The sequence below is a fragment of the Amblyomma mixtum genome, chromosome 1, assembly GCF_055824585.1.
Source record: "Amblyomma mixtum isolate Tamu chromosome 1, ASM5582458v1, whole genome shotgun sequence".
NCBI classification, from domain to species: domain Eukaryota; kingdom Metazoa; phylum Arthropoda; class Arachnida; order Ixodida; family Ixodidae; genus Amblyomma; species Amblyomma mixtum.
The window spans coordinates 62,576,554-62,595,364 of record NC_143012.1 but is presented as its reverse complement, the minus strand read 5'-3'; the positions used below and the strand labels follow the sequence as shown (position 1 = coordinate 62,595,364).

The window sequence follows — 18,811 nt, the reverse complement described above, 5'->3', positions numbered from 1 at the left end:
AGACGCACAGGACGCACAGGTTTTTAATATAATAAACTTTTATGAGGGAAATATGGCTGGCGCTCTTACAGACGTATCTTGAAATAATTATAGCATATTTCCTTGCTAAAACCGTGTAGAGTTTCACATTTGTTTGTCGGATGAATAGAAAGTTTACATGTGCAGCTGTAAAAACGTTGAGGCTACGGAACGAAAGAAACATGAAAAACTCTAAAACGTCTTTTTGTGGTGCTCGCCTCTACAAGTAATCGTATCTGTTGTGGTGAATACGTACGCTTCGCCTACTTGTGCAAAACAAATTCTTGCGAATGTAACGGTGTGGTTAATGACGAAACCGAAAGTTAACCGTCATTGTAGAGCAAAAAAATTGATCGGTGTGGACATCAGTAGAATGCACGAAGTCGCCGGTAGCCAAAACTTGAAAAAGCCAAATCCGATAGAAGCGCGCGTTGTTGTTGACATAGGCCGTGTTTCGTTTATCGCGCTTTTCCGTATCTATAAAGCAAGACACCGGCAAAGGGAATTCTCGTGCACGAGGTCCTGAAGGTCCAGACGCTGTCAGCAACTGGTAAGAGTTTAGTGCCTTTTACCGGAGTTAAAATAGAGGCTCCGCTATCTTTCGAAAGCGCTGCTCCTAGCAACTCGCACAAAATAAGGAAAACTGCCTTCCATGAGGGCGCTCCAAAATACGTCTAGGCGCTAGGTTTGTTGTTGTAAGTCTTAAACTACGGAATGTCAGCTTTTTTTTTCTCGTTTTCTTTACAAACGGTATACTGCGCTAAACAAGGTCGGAAACGCGAGAATGCAGACGAATGCAAACGCTGCGGATATTTCGTTTGTCTGCCAACTTTCTTGCGATTTTACCGTGTTTTGTGGTCTTGATCTTTTAGAAATAGAAATGGATTATCAACTAGTTCAAAACTTCTTTACCCTCCTTGCATTAGGCCTGCCTTTGTACTGTGTAGCAATCGTTCACACGGGCTTGTTTAGCCCCGCCGCGGTGGCTCAGTGGTTACGGCGCTGGGCTGCTGACTCGAAAGACGCGGGTTCGATCCCGGCCGCGGTGGCCGAATTTCGATGAAGGCGAAATTCTAGAGGCCCGTGTACTGTGCGATGTCAGTGCACGTACCCCCAGGTGGTCGAAATTTCCGGAGCCCTTCACTACGGCGCCCCTCATAGCCTGAGTCGTTTGGGACGTTAAACCCTAATAAACCAAACCAAGCACGGGCTTGTTTAGCATATGAGCTGTACTTCTTGACTGACCAATTATGCAAAGGCTTTCAAAATGGTACGCTTTCAACTTGTAGAGCTGCCGCCGTGGGTGGATGATGTTACTGTCAGAAATCAACATGACTACTGTCAAGTTATTTGACCTTACGTAAAGAGGGAATAAAAGCTTTGTACTAACTGCGTTCCCGCACCTAAGTTGTTGGATTCAACGTCATAGGAGCCCGTGTGGGAAACATCGCTGTTTGCAGCTCATAACCAGAGTCCTTGGGCGCTTTCGTTGTTCCCTTACATGCTGCTTCGCAGCTGAGAAAAGTGATGAATGGAAGTTCGCTCTAAAAGCTTGCCTCAAAATGCGGCAACAAACGTAGGTGGCCGAGAAAGTGCACGACGCCAGTGCCGGTGTATCCTCTCGAGTCGCCCCCCCCCCCCCCCCCCCCAAAAAAAAAAAAGAGAAAAGCGGGCTGTTTCGTTTTAAGAAATTTTTTTTTTTCAGGGATCAAGCTATGAACTCAATTTGACACCTTATGCAAATGCAGGAATTGGCATGCCTCAGTAATATGCTTTTACGCCTGCAAGGACATTGAAATCCACAGCAGTGCAGGGTGCAGAACGCTGAATGCAGACGAATACATGCATTGTAGAAACCATTAGAAACCTGCATAGCATTGTTCACAGAGAATCACAGTGATTAGCCGCTCCATAAAACATTGACACATACAGTATTTGTCAAAAATGCACTGTCCACCATGTTTGCTTCCGAGCTTTGCTGTGTTGCTCCTTATGCATCCTGAGAGGAACTCATCTTCACACCTCCAAAGCTGTGGACTGCCAAATGTGCGAGGGAGGCCCGCCACTCTTCTGGGAAGCAAATCCTGCGGGCTGTATATTTTTCACAAAGGCTTTATATCTTTTGCGCATTCTTCAGGATTATTCATGGTGGACCACTGAAAGAGGGAGCCACAGGCTTCATAAGCAGCATCTGTAAATGGGGTCAAGGCTCCTGAAATGTTTCCAGGATGTCAGCATATGAATTGAGTGTGCCAGCTTGATATACATATTTGTGGGCACAGTGCTTGATGAGCATAGCAATTTCAAATCCTAATTTGTTAGTTATTTTGAGGTGGAAGTTCGCAAGATTTCCATGCTGGGCAGCATCGCTCTGACAAGCTTTGGTGAGGGGTTTTTTAAGATATACAGGGTGCTTTTTAAAAATCTTTACAGCTTTATAAAAAAATAATGCTTATCATGTGGATGCACCGTTTGTCATGACATCGCAGGTGAATGGCAGGCGCCTTCATGAAATAGGATTAACTGCTTTGTCATGAGTCATGACAGTCATTCGACTCCACTGGCTGGAGGGCCCCCTTTGAGGCGTGCTTGCCACTTTGTTCGTGAGCTTTATCTGGCTGTAGTGCTGTGCTCCTTGAAATCTGGTTGAACCACACTAAAGTTTCGTGATGATAAAACACGAACCGCCATTAGAGGAGCGTCTACGATTGCAACGGGTGAACGCAGTTGACAGTGTGCTGTGCTTCGGTGCGAGCAGCGCCCCACTGTGGCAAACGTAGTAGTCGCCGCACCTTTTTGATTTTGCAGTGTCGTGCCAAGTTAATTAATTTTCAAATAAAGCCCCTTATATTCAAAGGCAGTAACAAATAACAGGACAGGACTTGGTGACTGAAATGACAACAGGCTTCCATTTGACTTTATTATGCTGACCGGCCTCCACAGTTTATGGTGGTCGTGCATGGCCAGTTTCCGTTGTGATCCGGACACAAGATCTGTGCGGCCGTACTTCCCCATTTGTTGAAGAATAGTAAACACCAATGTATCTGCTGCAGGGGCTGTCTGGAGTTGATGTAGCATCACAGACAAGGTTGATGAGTTTGGAGCGCTAGTTGATAATGGTGAGCTGTCCATTATTCTTGGTAGCTTACCATGCTTAGCTAATGATGTTGTCAATGGTGAGGTATTCTCAGACCACTTTAAAAGTTGCAGGAAGGATAGATACTTGCCTTGAGGTGTATGCGCTCTTGAGAATACTAGGATTTCTTCTTAAAAGATAAATGCTGATGCCAGCCAGTGTGAAGTTGTACGACGTAGACTGATGCTTAATAATGAAGTTTTAACTGTTTATTCTTTCTACAGCCCACCTGATTCATCCGTTGATGTGCTGATGGAGTTGTCAGTGACAGTTGACGCAATGCAAACTAAACTTCATGGGGATTGGAAAGGATTTCAATGAGCCTCGTATTGATTGGAGTTATCAGCATCCGTTGATGTGCTGATGGAGTTGTCAGTGACAGTTGACGCAATGCAGACTAGACTTCATGGTGAATGGAAGGGACTTCAATGAGCCTCATATTGATTGGAGTTATCAGCATTGTTTTTTTTCTGCTATGGGCCAGTACAGCTAAAGATTGATCAGCTTGGCTGAACTTCTTGCGTTGTGTCAAACTTTTTGGGAGCTGACACATGGAAATCATATTTTAGATTTGTTTTTCACTGATCAACCTGAATTCATCCGCTTCACTTGTGCTCCCTGGAATAAGCGATCACAATGCAGTACTTTTTGAAATGAAGGTTGAACACTTGAGAAGCATCAGAACCATAAGCAGATAAGTATATAACTGCAAGAAAGCACCTTGTGAGCTTGATAAGTGAGGAGGTGAGCGAGTGAGTACCTAATGGTTTTTGAAACATATGCCCAGAGCAACTTTATATTCGAGGAAAAGATGTTTGAACTGAGGCAACACCTTGTTCTGTCATGGATATTGACAAAAAGAAGTAAAAGTAAACCTCAGTTTACTTTTACTTCTTTTTGTCAATATCCATGACAGAACAAGGTGTTGCCTCAGTTCAAACAGCTTACTTGGGAGCTTGTAGTCTTCCGTGCGAAAGGCACGGAGTTTAAGGTGCATTTAAATGAAAACAGATGGAGAAAGGAAAATTAGTTGAACCTATAAAAAATCAGACTACATGAAAGTGTCTGTGGCAGCAGTGAAACAGTCTTTTGCATTTCAGTGGAGTAGACGTTAAAAGATGATCTAAAGGAATTTTGGAAGCATGTAAAACAGAAGTAGCTACACCAAAGACAGTAGCTGTACCAACCTTTGTGTCTTGCATTAGTTTTGTTGATGATGTTGCCGAAAAAACTCGGCTCTTTAATAGTTGTTAGTTCTGTTTTAAACTCTGCAATGGTACAGGATGCATGAATAGCTTAGATTTCCAGGCCGAGTTGAGTGTTATGGAAGATGTCATCAGCACCAGTAGTGTACGGTCTTTGTTGCGGAATCTTAATGTTGCCAAGGTTTGGTGTTCTGGTGACTTGCCAAACAATTTGTATGAGCTGTAGGATTGCGATGCGGGGATAAATGCATTTTTCCCGCTTGTTGGCGGCTGACCATTCAAACTGCCGACCCCACCCCGTGATCGCGCGTGCTACGGAGCTGTGCATGGCAGGCCATGCTCTATGGGAACAAAGCAACGACACTGGCTGGCACCAAAAGGCATTTATTGCCGCTGGTACTGCTGGGGAGCCGTAACCCAACTCACCAGCAGGGTTACGAGCGAATGTTCGCCCACTCTAGGGCAGGGGAGAAACTCCTGAGGCCGGATGGGACGAGTCTGGGGGAAGCGTTCCCGCTCGCTTGCGTCACATGAGCCGCCTCCGGATTCCTCTTCTCCTAGTTACCGTCTCTGCTTCCACCGCTCTCCGTCTCCTGGCCTCCGTTCCCGTTCTCCGATGCTCCGCCGCCAACCTGCCTTCCACGCGGAAAACTAACGGCCACAGTTCCGGAGGCAAGAACTGCACCGCCAGCGACTCAAGACCTGCCTGTTTCCGTGCCCGCCATTACCGTGTTCGTTGAGGGAGTCGCCATCGAAGCACTTGTTGACACTAGCCGTTTCCGTTCTCAGTCACACCCTCTGTCGCAGACTCAAAAAAGTGACGACGCCCCTTCCTGCCGTTTCTCTTCGCATCACCAGCACTCAGGACATCCGACCATTAGCCGCCTGCACCGCCCGCCTGTTTATCGAGGACGTTCCATACACGTTCCAGACGTTCATCGTCCTCGCCCGCTCATCTCACGACGTTATCCCTGGTTGGGACTTTTTCCCGTCGCCATGTACTTGAGCCGCAGCGTGGTCACTGGGGTGTGCAACCAACAGCGGGCGCTCCGCCATCTCGCCATTTACTTTGGCACGCGTGCTTCTTCAAGCTCGAGCGCTCTCCATGACGGACAAGAGGAGGCCGGAGGAGGGGGGGGGGGAGTTGACGCGCTTACAAAAACGAATCCCGCGCAGCATCTTATGTTGTCCTCAAGAGCCGACCTAACTGATAGCGTTAGACCGATATGTCTTGCCTCTCCACACATCACGCCGTCATTGACTGCGCCTGTGCTCAGCTTGAGTTATCGCCCTTCAGTGACGGACCCTTGGACATACCCGGTGCTGCTGCCCCTATTGTGGTCGTCTCAGAGGACACAGGCGTTCCACCTTTCTCTACAGTGCTGGTGCCTCTTTCTTGTGCTGCTCTCTCCGACGCAACTGTAATTTATACGCCCGCTTTATGCTCCTCTGACCAGAAATCCGTTTTGCTGCCTCATGCCGTGTTGACAGGTATTCGTGGCTCAAGTGCTATTTATGTGTTCAACCCGTTCCCCTGCCCTACCACTTTACTCCATGGCCAGTCGCTTGGTAGTGTCGCCTTGCTCGATCCCGCCTCTGCATACCCCCTCGTCGATAGCACGGCCGGCCTTCACATCAGAGCCATTGCGCCTTTTCCCGTCGCCAATCCGTCTTCTCTCGATATTTTTCACCGATCCGTCGACGCCGCTCGGACGCCTACACAACGAGCCCAACTTGTCGCCGTCCTACACCGTTTTGAAGCTTCGTTTGACTACCAGCAGCCTTCCTTGGGCTGCGCAACCGCCGTTATCCACCCATGCCCCTTTGCGGCAACGTCCGTACCGCGTGTCAGCCACTGAGCGCCGCATCATTGACGAACAAGTGACCGACATGCTTAAGCGCCACGTGACCCAGCCGTCACACAGCCCATGGACATCTCCGGTGGTTCTGATCAAGAAAAAAGACAATTCCATCCGGTTCTGCGTAGACTACCGCCGTCTGAGCAAGATTACACACAAGGACGTTTACTCTCTACCTCGTATCGACGACGCCCGCTACTGCCCGCAGGGCGCTCAGTTCTTTTCTGCATTGGACTTGCGCTCCGGTTACTGGCAGGTGCCGATGGCAGAGGCCGATCGCCTAAAAACCGCCTTGTTCACACCTGACGGGCTCTCTGAATTTACTGTCATGCTCTTCGGCCTCTGCACTGCACCTGCCACATTTAAGCGCATGGCGGACAACCTACTCCGAGGGCTCAAATGGCATACATGCCTTTGTTACCTGGACGACGTTGTGATCTTTTCCGTGGATTTTTCGTGTCACCTCCAGCGCCTTGAGACTGTTCTTCGACGCCTGGCCGACGCTGGCCTCCAACTTCTAGGACTTGTTGGACATGTCGTGTCTAAGGATGACGCTCTCCCAGACCAGGCAAAGTAGCGAGCTGTCGCTGAATTTCCGAAGCCCACTTCTGTGAAATAATTCCGCAGCTTCGTCGGCCTCTCCTCCTACTTCCGCCGCTTCGTCCGCAAATTTTGCCACTATCAGCGACCCCCTGACCAAGCTCTTTTCCAGCCACGACATTTCGACCGGGTCGCCAGCCTATGATGAAGCCTTTGCGACACTCCGTCGCCTTCTGACGACTCCGCCAATCCCATGTCATTTCGACCCTCGTTCTCCCACGGAAATCCACATGGATGCCAGCGCGTCGGCCTCGGTCCAGTACTCGCTCAGCGCAAGCCTGGCTTTGATGAATACATCGCTTACGCCAGCCAGACACTAACAAACGCTGAAGCCAACTATTCCGTCACCGAGAAGGAGTGTTTAGCAATCCTTTGGGCAATCGTCAAATTTCGCCCCTACTTGTACTGGCGCCCTTTTGACGTTGTCACCGATCACTACGCCCTCTGCTGGCTGTCCTCTTTGAAAGATCCCTCCGGTCGATTGGCGTGTTGGGCTCTGCGACTCCTAGGGTATGGCATTAGCGTTGTCTATCGTTCCGACCCAAAACATGCAGATGCTGATGCCCTCTCACATTCCCCTCTGCCGTCTGAGGCAGTGGTTTGTATATCCACCCTGCATTCTTTGTCATTTGAGCCCGCTGATATGGCTTCCAAGCAACGCAGAGACCTATGGATTGCTTGCCTCATGGATTTCTTATCTGGCCAATCGTCACGACCTCCATCCCGTGCTCTCCGTCGCCAGTCCCACGATTTCGCCATCAGAGACGAGCTTCTTTACCGTTGGAACTACCTCCTGGATGGTCGCAAGTGGCTGCTTGTCATCCCGACCCATCTGCGCTCCGTCATTTGCTCCTACTACCACAATGATCCCCAGTGTGCCCGCGCCAGCTTATTGAAGTCTTTCGCCTATGACAACGGTACTACTGGCATGGAATGTACCGTTATGTTCGCTAGTTCGTTCAGTCCTGCCTCGAATGTCAGTGCCGAAAAAACCCACCTCGCTGACCCGCCGCTCCTCAGCAGCCGCTGCCCTGTCCAACCCCGCCCTTCGAGCGTGTTGGCATTGACCTCTGCGGCCCTCTTCCTAGCGCATCAACTGGCAATCGCTGGATGATCGTTGCCATCGATCATCTTATACGCTACGCCGAAACGTTGCCTTTACCATCTGCTGCAGCCCAGGACTGCTTCCTTCATCCCCCATTGTATCATTCTTCACCATGATGCTCTGAAAGAGTTACTAAGTGACAGAGATCCCGCCTTCCTCTCTGAAGTTGTAGAAGCTGTTCTTCAGGAATGCAGCATCGTTCACCGCACCAGCTCCGCCTACCATCCACTGGCAAATGGCATGGTTAAGCTTTTAAACCGCACCCTCGGCGACATGCTGGCCATGTATGTTGCTTCCGATCACTGCAACTTGAACAGCGTTCTACCTTTCGTCACCTGTGCTTATAACTCCGCTGTTCAAGACACCACCGCGTATTCTCCATATTTTCTCCTGTACGGCCGTGAGCATTCTTAATGCACAATGGACACCATTATGCCATACCGCCCTGATGCTTCTGAATTTACGACTCTTTTCTGAGCCGCAACTTATGCTGAAGAATGACGCCAGCTTGCCCGTTCCTTCACTTCTCACGCCCAGCAGCAGCAGAAAAGCACCCGTAATCATCCTGCCCTTCTTCCCGCTTACTTTCCTGTCACTTTGGTCTGGCTATGGGTACCCTCCTCAAGTCGATCCCGTCCTTTCCTCCAAACTTGTCAGCAAGTACTAGGGCCACTACCTCATTCTTAAGCAGGCGTCCCCCGTCAATTACCTCATCAAACCCCTTACGCCGTCCACTGATCACCGTCTCCGAGGCCGCGAAATTGTACACACGGCCCGCCTCGAACCGTACCACGACCCCACCATCGTCACATCGCCTTATAGGCCGCCAGGATCGGCTGGGGGAAGTTGTAAGACAGGCCTTCGGCTTCCGAACCTTCAGCGGCTGGCACTCAAGGAAGAAGACGACGACAAGCGCTGAACGCTCCGACGCTTGTGCGTGCTCTGGACTGAGCGGTGAATAGCAACCTCTGCCTCCCGATTCTTGGCCGATCCCCCAGTTTGGGTATGTGCCATCTTTTGAAAGGCTAACAACAACGTCCGCTGCCGCTGGACTGCATCTGGACTGTACCGCTAGTTGTTCGCGACGGAGCGTTTTGTAAGACGTTCTTTATTTTTCCCAGAACCCGCAACAGTTAGGCTGTCTGTTGGCGCTAGTGTTGCTGTGATGCAGGCGGCCTCCCTCGGTAATTTGGATAAATAGGGTGAGAGCGACATTGCGGAGAAACAAACCCAAGGGGACTGAGCAGGGGCGAGTCCCGTATCCTCCCAGCCTTAAACTGACCCATGCGCCTGCAATTACATGCTACGGATACTCGTCTGCTCATATTCATGCGCTTGAGACAGGCCTTGCAGCAGGATCTCGCTGAAGCGTCCATGCAGACTTCCGCGGGGTTCTGTAAGGCGGTGTGCAGGTCTCCGCACGGTAGACTAGTATGGCTCGCACACTCCCCGTCCGCAGGTCATGCGAAGCGAGGTCCTCTCGTGAACTGCGCTGGGACTCCGTAGATGCGGCGCCACTTGGTGGAGCTGGCAAGCGATGCTCGCGTCGGGGCCTTTGTCTGGAAGGGCGAGGCCGATGGGGACTGACGCCGCCATTTGCCAGGTAGAGTTGCGAGCCGAGCAGCGTGCAGCACCCGTAATCCGTGGTCCAAGGGAGTGGACCGCATGTCCGCTGGGCCCGCGATGAGAAGGCCGGCTGAGAACTGCGTGCCAGGTTTCTGCAGCAGTCGCGCGCAAGTTGGCACGCTTGCTCCTTCTCGCCAGTCTAACAGCAGCCGGGGGCGACTGCTTACTGGCCTCGCTACGGCTTCCTCGGATGGATGCACCGAACAGGATACAGGCAGCTTCTTCGCAGCAGGCTGCAGTGAGACGAGACGGCGTGCACAGGACAGCAAGCCTGGGTGGCTACCCTGTATATGCATGGTTGCCGAAAAGCTCTTAGCATGCTTTTAACGTAGGTAACAGGAAGAGCACCCGCTCTTCTGGCCCGAGGCTACCCGACTCACGGAGCCGCGACTCCCAGAGTCGAAACAGAGACAGTGGAGAAAATATGTACAGAAAACTCGGACCACCTACGCGGCTTTCGTACTCACTAGCTTCGAGCTCGGCAACTCCGCGGGCGCTAGGCCTCTCTCTTCCTGTCCCTCGTGGTTCTTGCTTCACGGAAAAAAAGAGAAAATGTGCTGGCCAGGCATGTCACAAAGTTCAAACATGCAGCAGTATCATTCTCGGACTCAGAGTATGCCGCAGGTCCTAGCGATCCAAATTCACGCTAATCCGCCGCGGTGGCTCAGTGGTTACGGCGCTGGGTTGCTGACCCGAAAGACGCGGGTTCGATCCCAGCCGCGGTGGCTGAATTTCGATGAAGGCGAAATTCTAGAGGCCCGTGTGCTGTGCGATGTCAGTGCACGTTAAAGAACCCCAGGCGGTCGAAATTTCCGGAGCCCTTCACTACGGCGTCCCTCATAGCCTGAGTTGCTTTGGGACGTTAACCCCAATAAACCAAACCAAATTCACGCTAGGCCTAGCACAAGTCCGCGTAGAGAGTTTTCTGAACCAAACAGACAATCATTCAAAGTTCCACGAGCAGGCCGGGCGTCGGGCGCCAAATGTGGGGGTGAAATAGGAGGATAAAATATGCGGATGACCGTTCAAACCACCGATCCCACCCCGTGATTGCGCGCACTCCGACCACCGCGGGACGTGCTCCGTGGGCACAGAGGAACTACGCTGGCTGACTCCAAAAATCATTTATTTATAAAGCTGCGTCATTTGCGAAACGCGGCTATCTTTAATTCGTATTACGTGTTATATTTTAAAATCACTTTCATTTCATGGAACCACGTCTGACGTCACGTTTCGCGTGACGCAACGTGTGACAAGAGTTTCACTATACAACGCCGCCGACGGCATGACACCGCTTTTTCCCGCTGTCGGGGCCCTTACGCTGTCGTGTTGAAAGAAATTTATTGCAGCTGCTACGACAAATTACCGAAGACACTTTGGAAATTCCAAAGTACGCTTGGAGAAAGCCTTGTGGTCAACCCGCTGCATATTCACTCCTTGTTGTTCTGGCGTTTGGTGTTGGCGGAATCCGGCGTCCGCTGCCGCTTCCCCGAACCGCTTGGCGCGGAATCACTGGGCCGCTTCGGAGCCATGCGTCTCACTCACTCCACTGCAACGAGACGTCTGTCGAAGGAGCGACAGTGCAGCTGCCACCGCCGACGCGCGCGCGCTCGATCTACTGCTACTGTGTGACGTCACGGTTGCTATGCACAGCTGCGCCCCCCACTGGCGTGCCATTTGCTAAGGAGGGGAGGAGGTTGCGCCGGTGCGCGGAGGAGAGGCCACAGTTGGCACGATTCCAATGAACGGATGGACGCGACCGCGAGCATGAGCCATTAAAGGCTTTCGCCTTAAAAACCATTCGATATCCCTCCCATGCCAGTACTTCTCTGTCGCCTAGGTTCTGCCAGAGTCGTGTCACACTCGTAACCGAGCGCGGAGCGCAGCCGAGGGTGAGAGGCGGCGATCTCGACGAGAGCGGGAGGAAGAAAGCGTAGGAGGACGGTATGGCGGCAGCGTGAAGGCGAGTTGCGCGGCACCAAACAGAGCGTGACGTATCTGCTCGCCGATTACGTCACCGGTAAGGTATGCATATTTCGCCAGAGATGGCGGCAGAGTAGCACGTGCTGTAAGCGCTCTGGCTGTTCGCCGAAGTCGAGTCTCATCGGTGGCAGAATGCTGTGCGCGCTGAACAAGCGCACTGACCCAGAGCCGCCTTCATTCAGCACTGCGTGTTTCGTTCGCTGTAGCCTATAGTTCGAGTACCTCAGTAGCTGTGCTGAAAAATCGCATTACCGAGAAACATACTCGCCTGCTAATTTTATCTCTTGTCAAAGCCATGTAAACGACTTACTTCGCTTGGGAGTTGCAGCAGAGTCGCTGCACAAGCAGGGGATAGATCGAAATGCGACAGTGCCTTAGAAAGACTTACGCAAATTCAAAAGTGCGTCAGACCCGTTGCGGTGGCTCAGTGGTTATGGCGCTCAACTGCTGACCCTAAAGACGCGGTTTCGATCTCGGCCGCTGCAGTCGAATTTCGATGGAGGCGAAGTTCTAGAGGCCTGTGTACTGTGCGATGTCAGTGCACGTTAAAGAACATGTGGGGATCGAAATTTCTGGAGCCCTTCACTACGGCGTCCCCCATAGCCTTCGTCGCTTGGGACGTTAAAGCCCCGCAAACCATAAACTATCAAAAGGGCGTCAAAGTGAAGTGGGTGGGGTGTTGGGAGGCCCGAGGCGTCAGTAAAAAAATAACATTTTTGGCAAACCCGGTGAGTGAGCCTGGAAGGGATCTGGCAAAGCCAGTGGGAGACCGGAAATTGCTGTAGCCTGAAGCGGAAGGGGCTAAGCCGCATGCCAGGTCCTAGCAGGTGAGACAACGCAGTTTAATATTTTGCATTGATACCTTATGTGCAGGTCCATCTGAGTTGGCAGCCAAGCACGAAAGCAAGGTTTGGATGACTCGGGAACGCTTTGTCTTGAAAGCACGACATCCTGCTTCTGAAATGCCACCTACTCAGCCGAACGCAAGGGATGGTGGCCGTTCTGTCCCTGCATTGCCCTCATTCGTATCTCCGCACTTTCTTGCACACTCAGGTAAGACAAACCGGGGTTGGAATGGGGGCTCGTTTTTTTGCCAGGCTGTCATGACAGGTGTCTTTTAGCCAGCTGCCAATTCTTCTGGAAGCAGCCCGTTCTCCTGCTTTCAGGTTTCAAGCGATAAATTTCACTGGAAGAGAAAAACAAAAAGCATGTGATAAATTGATGAAGCTGGAGGCATTAAAGAGAAGCTGTCACAGGGGCCTGCCATGAGGTTGATTCATGCAGTAGATGAAATCATGGGTATAGTCGAACCTGCATGTAGGGTTGGGGGTTCATGCTGATGAACCTTTTTTGGCCGCTTACATTAGGTACTGTGCATTGATGTTACCAGTTTGCGCCTTTTGAAGTGTGAGAGTGCAAACTGAACAAGGCTGGTGGGTTTTAAATGACCCTTGAAACACTTGGCATCAGGAGCAAGAAAAGCGAAATACTGATAGATGTGTAATCAGCCATCATCCTCTTGCAAAATTTTTCAACCTAGCTTATGTAGCTCCAGAGATGTGGGTGATTAAGGACGATAGTGATTAACGACCCTGCTGTTTTTCTTTCTGAACTCATACACCCGAGCAAGCCAGAAAAAAAATAAAAATTAAAGGGATGGGGACCACGTTCTGCCCACAAGAACATTGCCTGACTCGGTTATTTACTTTTTCTGGCTACTCGCTCCCCTGTCACAGCATGAGCCTGGAAAGGAGCGACATACTGTCGTCTTCAGCAGGTTGTGCTCCCCGGCTCCTTTGCCTGCTTCGCCTATGAACATTGTTATGGTTTTGGAGCAATAGATTCACTGCACCACGTAAAGCCAAGGTCACCGGGCCGAGCTGAAGCCGCTACTGCGCATGCGCTGTGCAACAGGTGTGCCGCCGCCGACTCCGCAGCAACGCTGCACGCGTCGCGCATGCGCAGTAGCTACAGATGCACATCATTGCTCGGCCACTTTATAAACAGCGGGTGCGAAGTGCTCGTTCTTCAGATGAACGATGGGTGAAGAGCTTTATTATGCGTAACCATGTGTATGAAGCTATCGCATACAGTCTAGGTTTAACCGGAGCTAAACCACCAGCAAATTTTTGGGTTAGCCAATGACCACCTCTCTCACGATGTCGCATTGCAGGATTTGTGCGAAAGATTTTCGCCGGACGTCAGCGCAAGGCACGGGGATTAGAACTTGCAAAATTTAATTCTAAATTCTTGGTGTGCTTTTGAGGATCTGTATATGAGCGCTCAGTGGCCTTTACTCTACGTAATGCACTCATTTTATAGCTAGTTTCAAACTGTTTCACGGGCCCTTTAAGGGGACACAAACGGAAACGTGTAGTCAGGTTGCACTGGTAGGTTTTTTCTTGTCAGTGTTTTCTTGTAGTGGCCAGGCCCGAGCCCAGGTTTCAGCATTTGCTCTTTGTTGGCGCTGAGCCAAATGGCCACACACTCGTGAGCTTATGAGCAGGACTCCCGAGGAGGCTGGCAGGTTTTTCGACTCGTGCCCAGTGCAGGCATGATGGGAAAGTGCAAGATGGAGACTGCTTTCTTCCATGCTTGTTAACCATGCATCATGCTCCTGCCACTCCTTGCTTGGCAGGCAAAGTAATGAAGCACGCTTGATGCCCCTGCTGGTGTTTTGCTCATCGGGCATTCCAGAACCTGCAGCGTCAGTGGTTGTGTGCAGCAGCATTTATTGTGTTACACAAATGCGTTGAGCTAAGCTAACCGGAGCCGCACTGAGTCGCATCATGTACAGTTCTGCACACTATGAAGTGGTTGTCATGAGTGTAACCTGAGCTGTCGATGCTTTTTAGATTCATGAAGTGAATGGCTCTTTTATTAGGTCACCAGCCTTAGCTGTTGACGCAAAAGACCTTCAATTTCTGAGTGCTGTACTACTTTGGCATATCATTGCCACCCCAGTGAGAAAGTTTACGTGGCGTGTGCATTCATATTTGTTAGCACTGATTGACTGGATTTCACTGAAACCTCTATTTGTGACTTTGCGCTTGCGTTGTCCTTGTCTTTCGTACTCATTGGTTGTGCGTTTCTCATTATGATGCCAGTTTTCCCCCACTTACTGCTTTTCTTATTGGACAGTATTGTTGCTGAGAGTGACTTAGTTCCAAGGATCACCCTCCTTATTTTTACCATGTAAAGTGGAGTAGGAAAATGGTTTGGTTTTGTTTATGGGGTTTAACGTCCCAAAGTGACTCAGGCTATGAGGGACGCCATAGGGAAGGGCTCCGGAAATTTCGACCACCTGGGGTTCTTTAACGTGCACTGACATCGCACAGTACACGGGCCTCTAGAATTTCGCCTCCATAGAAATTCAACCGCCGCGGCCGGAGAAGAGTTTGTGTTTAGGTGAATGGAGTGCACACTGCTTCCTCAGGTGCTCAATGGCCTAGGAATAGCACAACCTACTTGTGGAGTTAAGGTAGGATTTCTAGTTTTCCAATGTTCTTCCTCTCTCATTTTCTCACCCAGGGTCTCTTGATCCCAAAGTGCCTTTCACATTTAATGTGCCGCCTTCCGAGAGTACCAGTCCACCAAAGCCACCTCCTATGCCTCAGTTGGTAAGAAAATATGCTGTAAATTCTTGGTGTACTGTGTTTTACTCCTGTTGGTTACAGTAGACATTGCATTTAGTCACCTGCAGGGTTCGGGAGCTCTGTCCCTGAAGCAGGAATAGTCTTCACGAGGATTAGAGTATAATTGGGTTGTACAATGGTTGTCATCGCAGCGGGAATAGAATGGAGGTAGTATAGGGCAAATTTTTCTGACAGATGAAAACATCGGTCTACTTTTGCTACTTTTCCTCATTGGTCTTTCAGTGGTTCATAGCCAGTAAGAAGTTTTAATTCCCCGCACACAAACCGTGCGTGTACTGGTACAAAATTCATATCTTCGCTGAGCAGGCCTCAGTATGCGGTCTCTAGAAATTTTGATAGTGAAGAAACGGATAGCAAAGAAAGGATCTTGCTGCTTGGTTTTCTTTTTTTATTTTCAGAGTTGTACCTTCAGTGTTGCATGCTGTAGTTCACATTAATGGTTTCCTGCATGCGACACAAGACATGTTAAGGGATTTACGCCCCAGAACTATCTAAGAAGGAGGTGCGAAGTAACACAAGGAAATGCATCAATGTTGTTGGCATCAGGATGGCAACTTTCCCATGTATACTGTTTGATGTAGTCAAGATTTTTAATGAGCTATCTGGACTAATTAGTTGATTGCAATATTATTTAAATATGATTGTTCTCGCTTGAAGTTACCAATGATGACTGACATTATTGTATTGTATGCTGTACTGTACATGAGTTATCTTTCTTTTTACATGTGTGTGTGTGTGTGCTGGTAACGGATGCTGCCGCTGTGCCAAACTGGGTGCTGCGGGACAGTCAAGCTGTCCATGGGCAGCTTTTTCTTGCAGCTCCCCTCCATCTGGAAATTTCTAGGTGGCAAAATAAACTGATTTGATTTTGATTTGATTTGATTAATAAATAAAAATGCTATCATATTTGTGAGTGAAATGTGTGTGACCCTTCAATGATTATTCTCGCATTTCGGATTTTAGTTTATTTTTGTGTGCAAGAATGCTTGCACGAGTTAGTTGACACACCCTGTATATGACACTGCTTCACCTGTCATGCTTGAATATCTACTTTAATGTTATGTAGTAACTCCTTTTCATTTAAACGACAAAGTGAGTGCAAGGGTAGCAAAGTAGGAGCTGACTCTGTGTTTCTAGTGAGGGAATTAATGCGTCAAGTGGGAGGTGAATAGGGGATATTCAAAATTCCGCAAGTGTGCTTTCCCGCATAACAATGTTGCCCCAAACAAGATGGCTGACCATGCGTTTCCAGCTGAAACAAAGCAAGAAAGACTGTTTTTTTTGTTTGATTCTTCCAAAATACGTTTTTTACATTCTATCCACACCTTTAGCGCCTGTCCTGAAGCCCACGTAGTTCCTTTATAGCGAAGTCGGCCATCTTGTTTGGGGCAACATTGTTATGCGGGAAAGTGCACTTGCGGAATTTTGAATATCCCCTATTGCTTTACCCTCAACTATCACAGCCTGGTTAGTTGCTGCAGCCTCACTTTCCTTGCTGCTCTCCTCTGTTGTAAAGGTTGCTAACAGGGCAAACACACATTTTTTTTTGCTGCGCACAACTGAATCTGCAGATCAACCTGGAGAAGTACCTGGACAGTGCAGTGTTTTCGGACGTGGAGTTTGTGGTCCAGTCGGAGAAGTACTCGGTGTCAAGGAGCATCAGAGCTCACAAGCAGTTTCTGGCCATGAGGAACGAAGTTTTTGGCACAATGTTCTTCGGCAGCCTGCCTGAAAAGGACAAGGTCCACATCACAGACCTGCATCCGTGTGGCTTTTTTGGACTACTCAAGTGAGTATCTGTCCATGTGTGTCTATAAATAATTCCAGTAATGGCTTTGGAAGTAAGTAGAATGTGGGCTGAAGTAAAATTTCTCGATGCCTTTACTGCCATTCAGGGGGGTGTGGTGCTAACTTTTCTATCATGGGTCGTAACTTTGCGCCAGGGTCACAAAGATTGCATGAGCTCCTGCTGTGGACATAAAATCGACTCTAAATTCCTACCTGAACAAAACTACAATGTGTAGCAGCAGTAGTGCATTGTCTCTTATGCCAAAGAGCTGAAATACTGCTTTCCAGAGTGATATTGCGGTGTAATAACATAGTCTCTGCCCCAAAACGGTATGTCTCAATCCTGGATGGTAATGCTGGGTATTAAGACAGCCTAATTTGAAGTGCGTTGCAGCTGCAGCTGAGAACTAACTACATGCCTGTTCTCTGCAATGGCCTGATGGTTTTTCCCAGCCTGACATATTGAATAACTAGTGAATGTCTGAGCAATGTTTGCACTAAGCTGCATTGAGCTCGTGCTGGCAGCATTAACATAGAGAATACCAACGTATTGTCTGATGCTGCAGTCTTTCTGTCACCATTGAAAGAGGGGCTATACATACGTAGATGTCATTAGGGTTGTCTTCCGATGCTTTTGTGGCTTTCTCCTTACGTATCGTCCAGTTCATATTGCGCTTGCTGCCTTTTGAAGCACAGGAGGACACAGATGTGAAATCAGTTGTCAAGATGCATTTCTCTGCTAATACAAGATGGTGTTTTCTTTATTCCTCGCCTGCTCTCCCGCAGATACATCTACTGTGGAGCCTGCTTGCCCGACTCTTTCGAAGAGGCCATTTACATCCGCGAAGCCGCAGACAAGTACCTCGTGCCGGAGCTGGTAACAGTGTGCTCCAAGTACATCGCGGAACACTTGACTCCCGACCGGGTGTGCCCGCTCATCGACTGCCTGGCGACCACGGACACCGAGAGGATTGACGACGCCGCACTGCGCATGCTCAGGAACGACGCCCTAGCGGTGCTCAACGCGGAGTCGTTCGTCGACTCACACGACACCACCATGGAGGCCGTCCTAAACGTTGTTTGCGGAGTGCCTGAGAGCTGCGTCTTCCTGGCCATCCGGAGGTGGGCGGAGGAGAAGTGCCGCAAGTCTCTGTCCAGCGGCGAAACGCCCGTGGAGGTGGACGCTGTTCTGCGGCCGTTCCTGCCCAAGCTGCGGTTCCTCGCGCTGACGCCGCTGGAGTACGTGAAAGGACCCGGTTCCTGGAACCTGCTCAAGAGTAACGAAGACTTTGCCATACTCAGGAACATCATCGTGCGCGGTTCGGTGCCCCTGCCGTCGTGGGTGTGCACTGATGACACTGCTCGCAGCCAGTTCCGGGAGCTTTTTGCATCGAAGCCGCTTCCGACGACCGGTTCACTGTCGAAGGAGGCGGAAACAACAGGCCGGGCTTTAGAAGAAAGTGGGGACAAAAAGCAATGATTACCCTGGTTATTACTGCACAGGATGAGAAAGCATTTTGTGAAACAAGGCTCAATCTAGTGTGCATTAAACATGTGGTAAAGTTTTCTAACTGAGGAGTTCAAACAATGGTTCAAGGTGGACCTGATCGTCATGTTGATGCTTACCTCCAAGTTAGATTGATGCTAGGTTATTTGCACATTACATCGGCAGAAAAAAAGGCAACAAAAGACACTTGATAAAACAGGGTTCAATCCTGACAGAAGTGAAGTGAGCGTTAAGAATACTGTTTGTATAGCACGTGCAATGTTCAATGTAGTATGTGTTCCTTCACTGTGTTTGTCCTCCGTCTGGCAGTGCCAGACACGGAATTACA

At 49.7% G+C, this 18,811-nt stretch overlaps 1 protein-coding gene across 1 annotated transcript; it reads left to right on the top strand.

Moving 5' to 3' along the window:
• The first annotated feature begins 412 nt into the window (after nucleotides 1-412).
• Nucleotides 413-18,549, top strand: LOC149366485 (BTB/POZ domain-containing protein 6-like). Its single transcript, XM_089550917.1, has 5 exons — nucleotides 413-568; nucleotides 12,406-12,585; nucleotides 15,064-15,152; nucleotides 16,760-16,977; nucleotides 17,763-18,549. The coding sequence occupies exons 2-5, from the start codon at nucleotides 12,447-12,449 to the stop codon at nucleotides 18,454-18,456; spliced, it is 1,140 nt and encodes a 379-aa protein (XP_089407043.1). The 5' UTR covers nucleotides 413-568; nucleotides 12,406-12,446; the 3' UTR covers nucleotides 18,457-18,549.
• The last annotated feature ends 262 nt before the right edge of the window (nucleotides 18,550-18,811 follow it).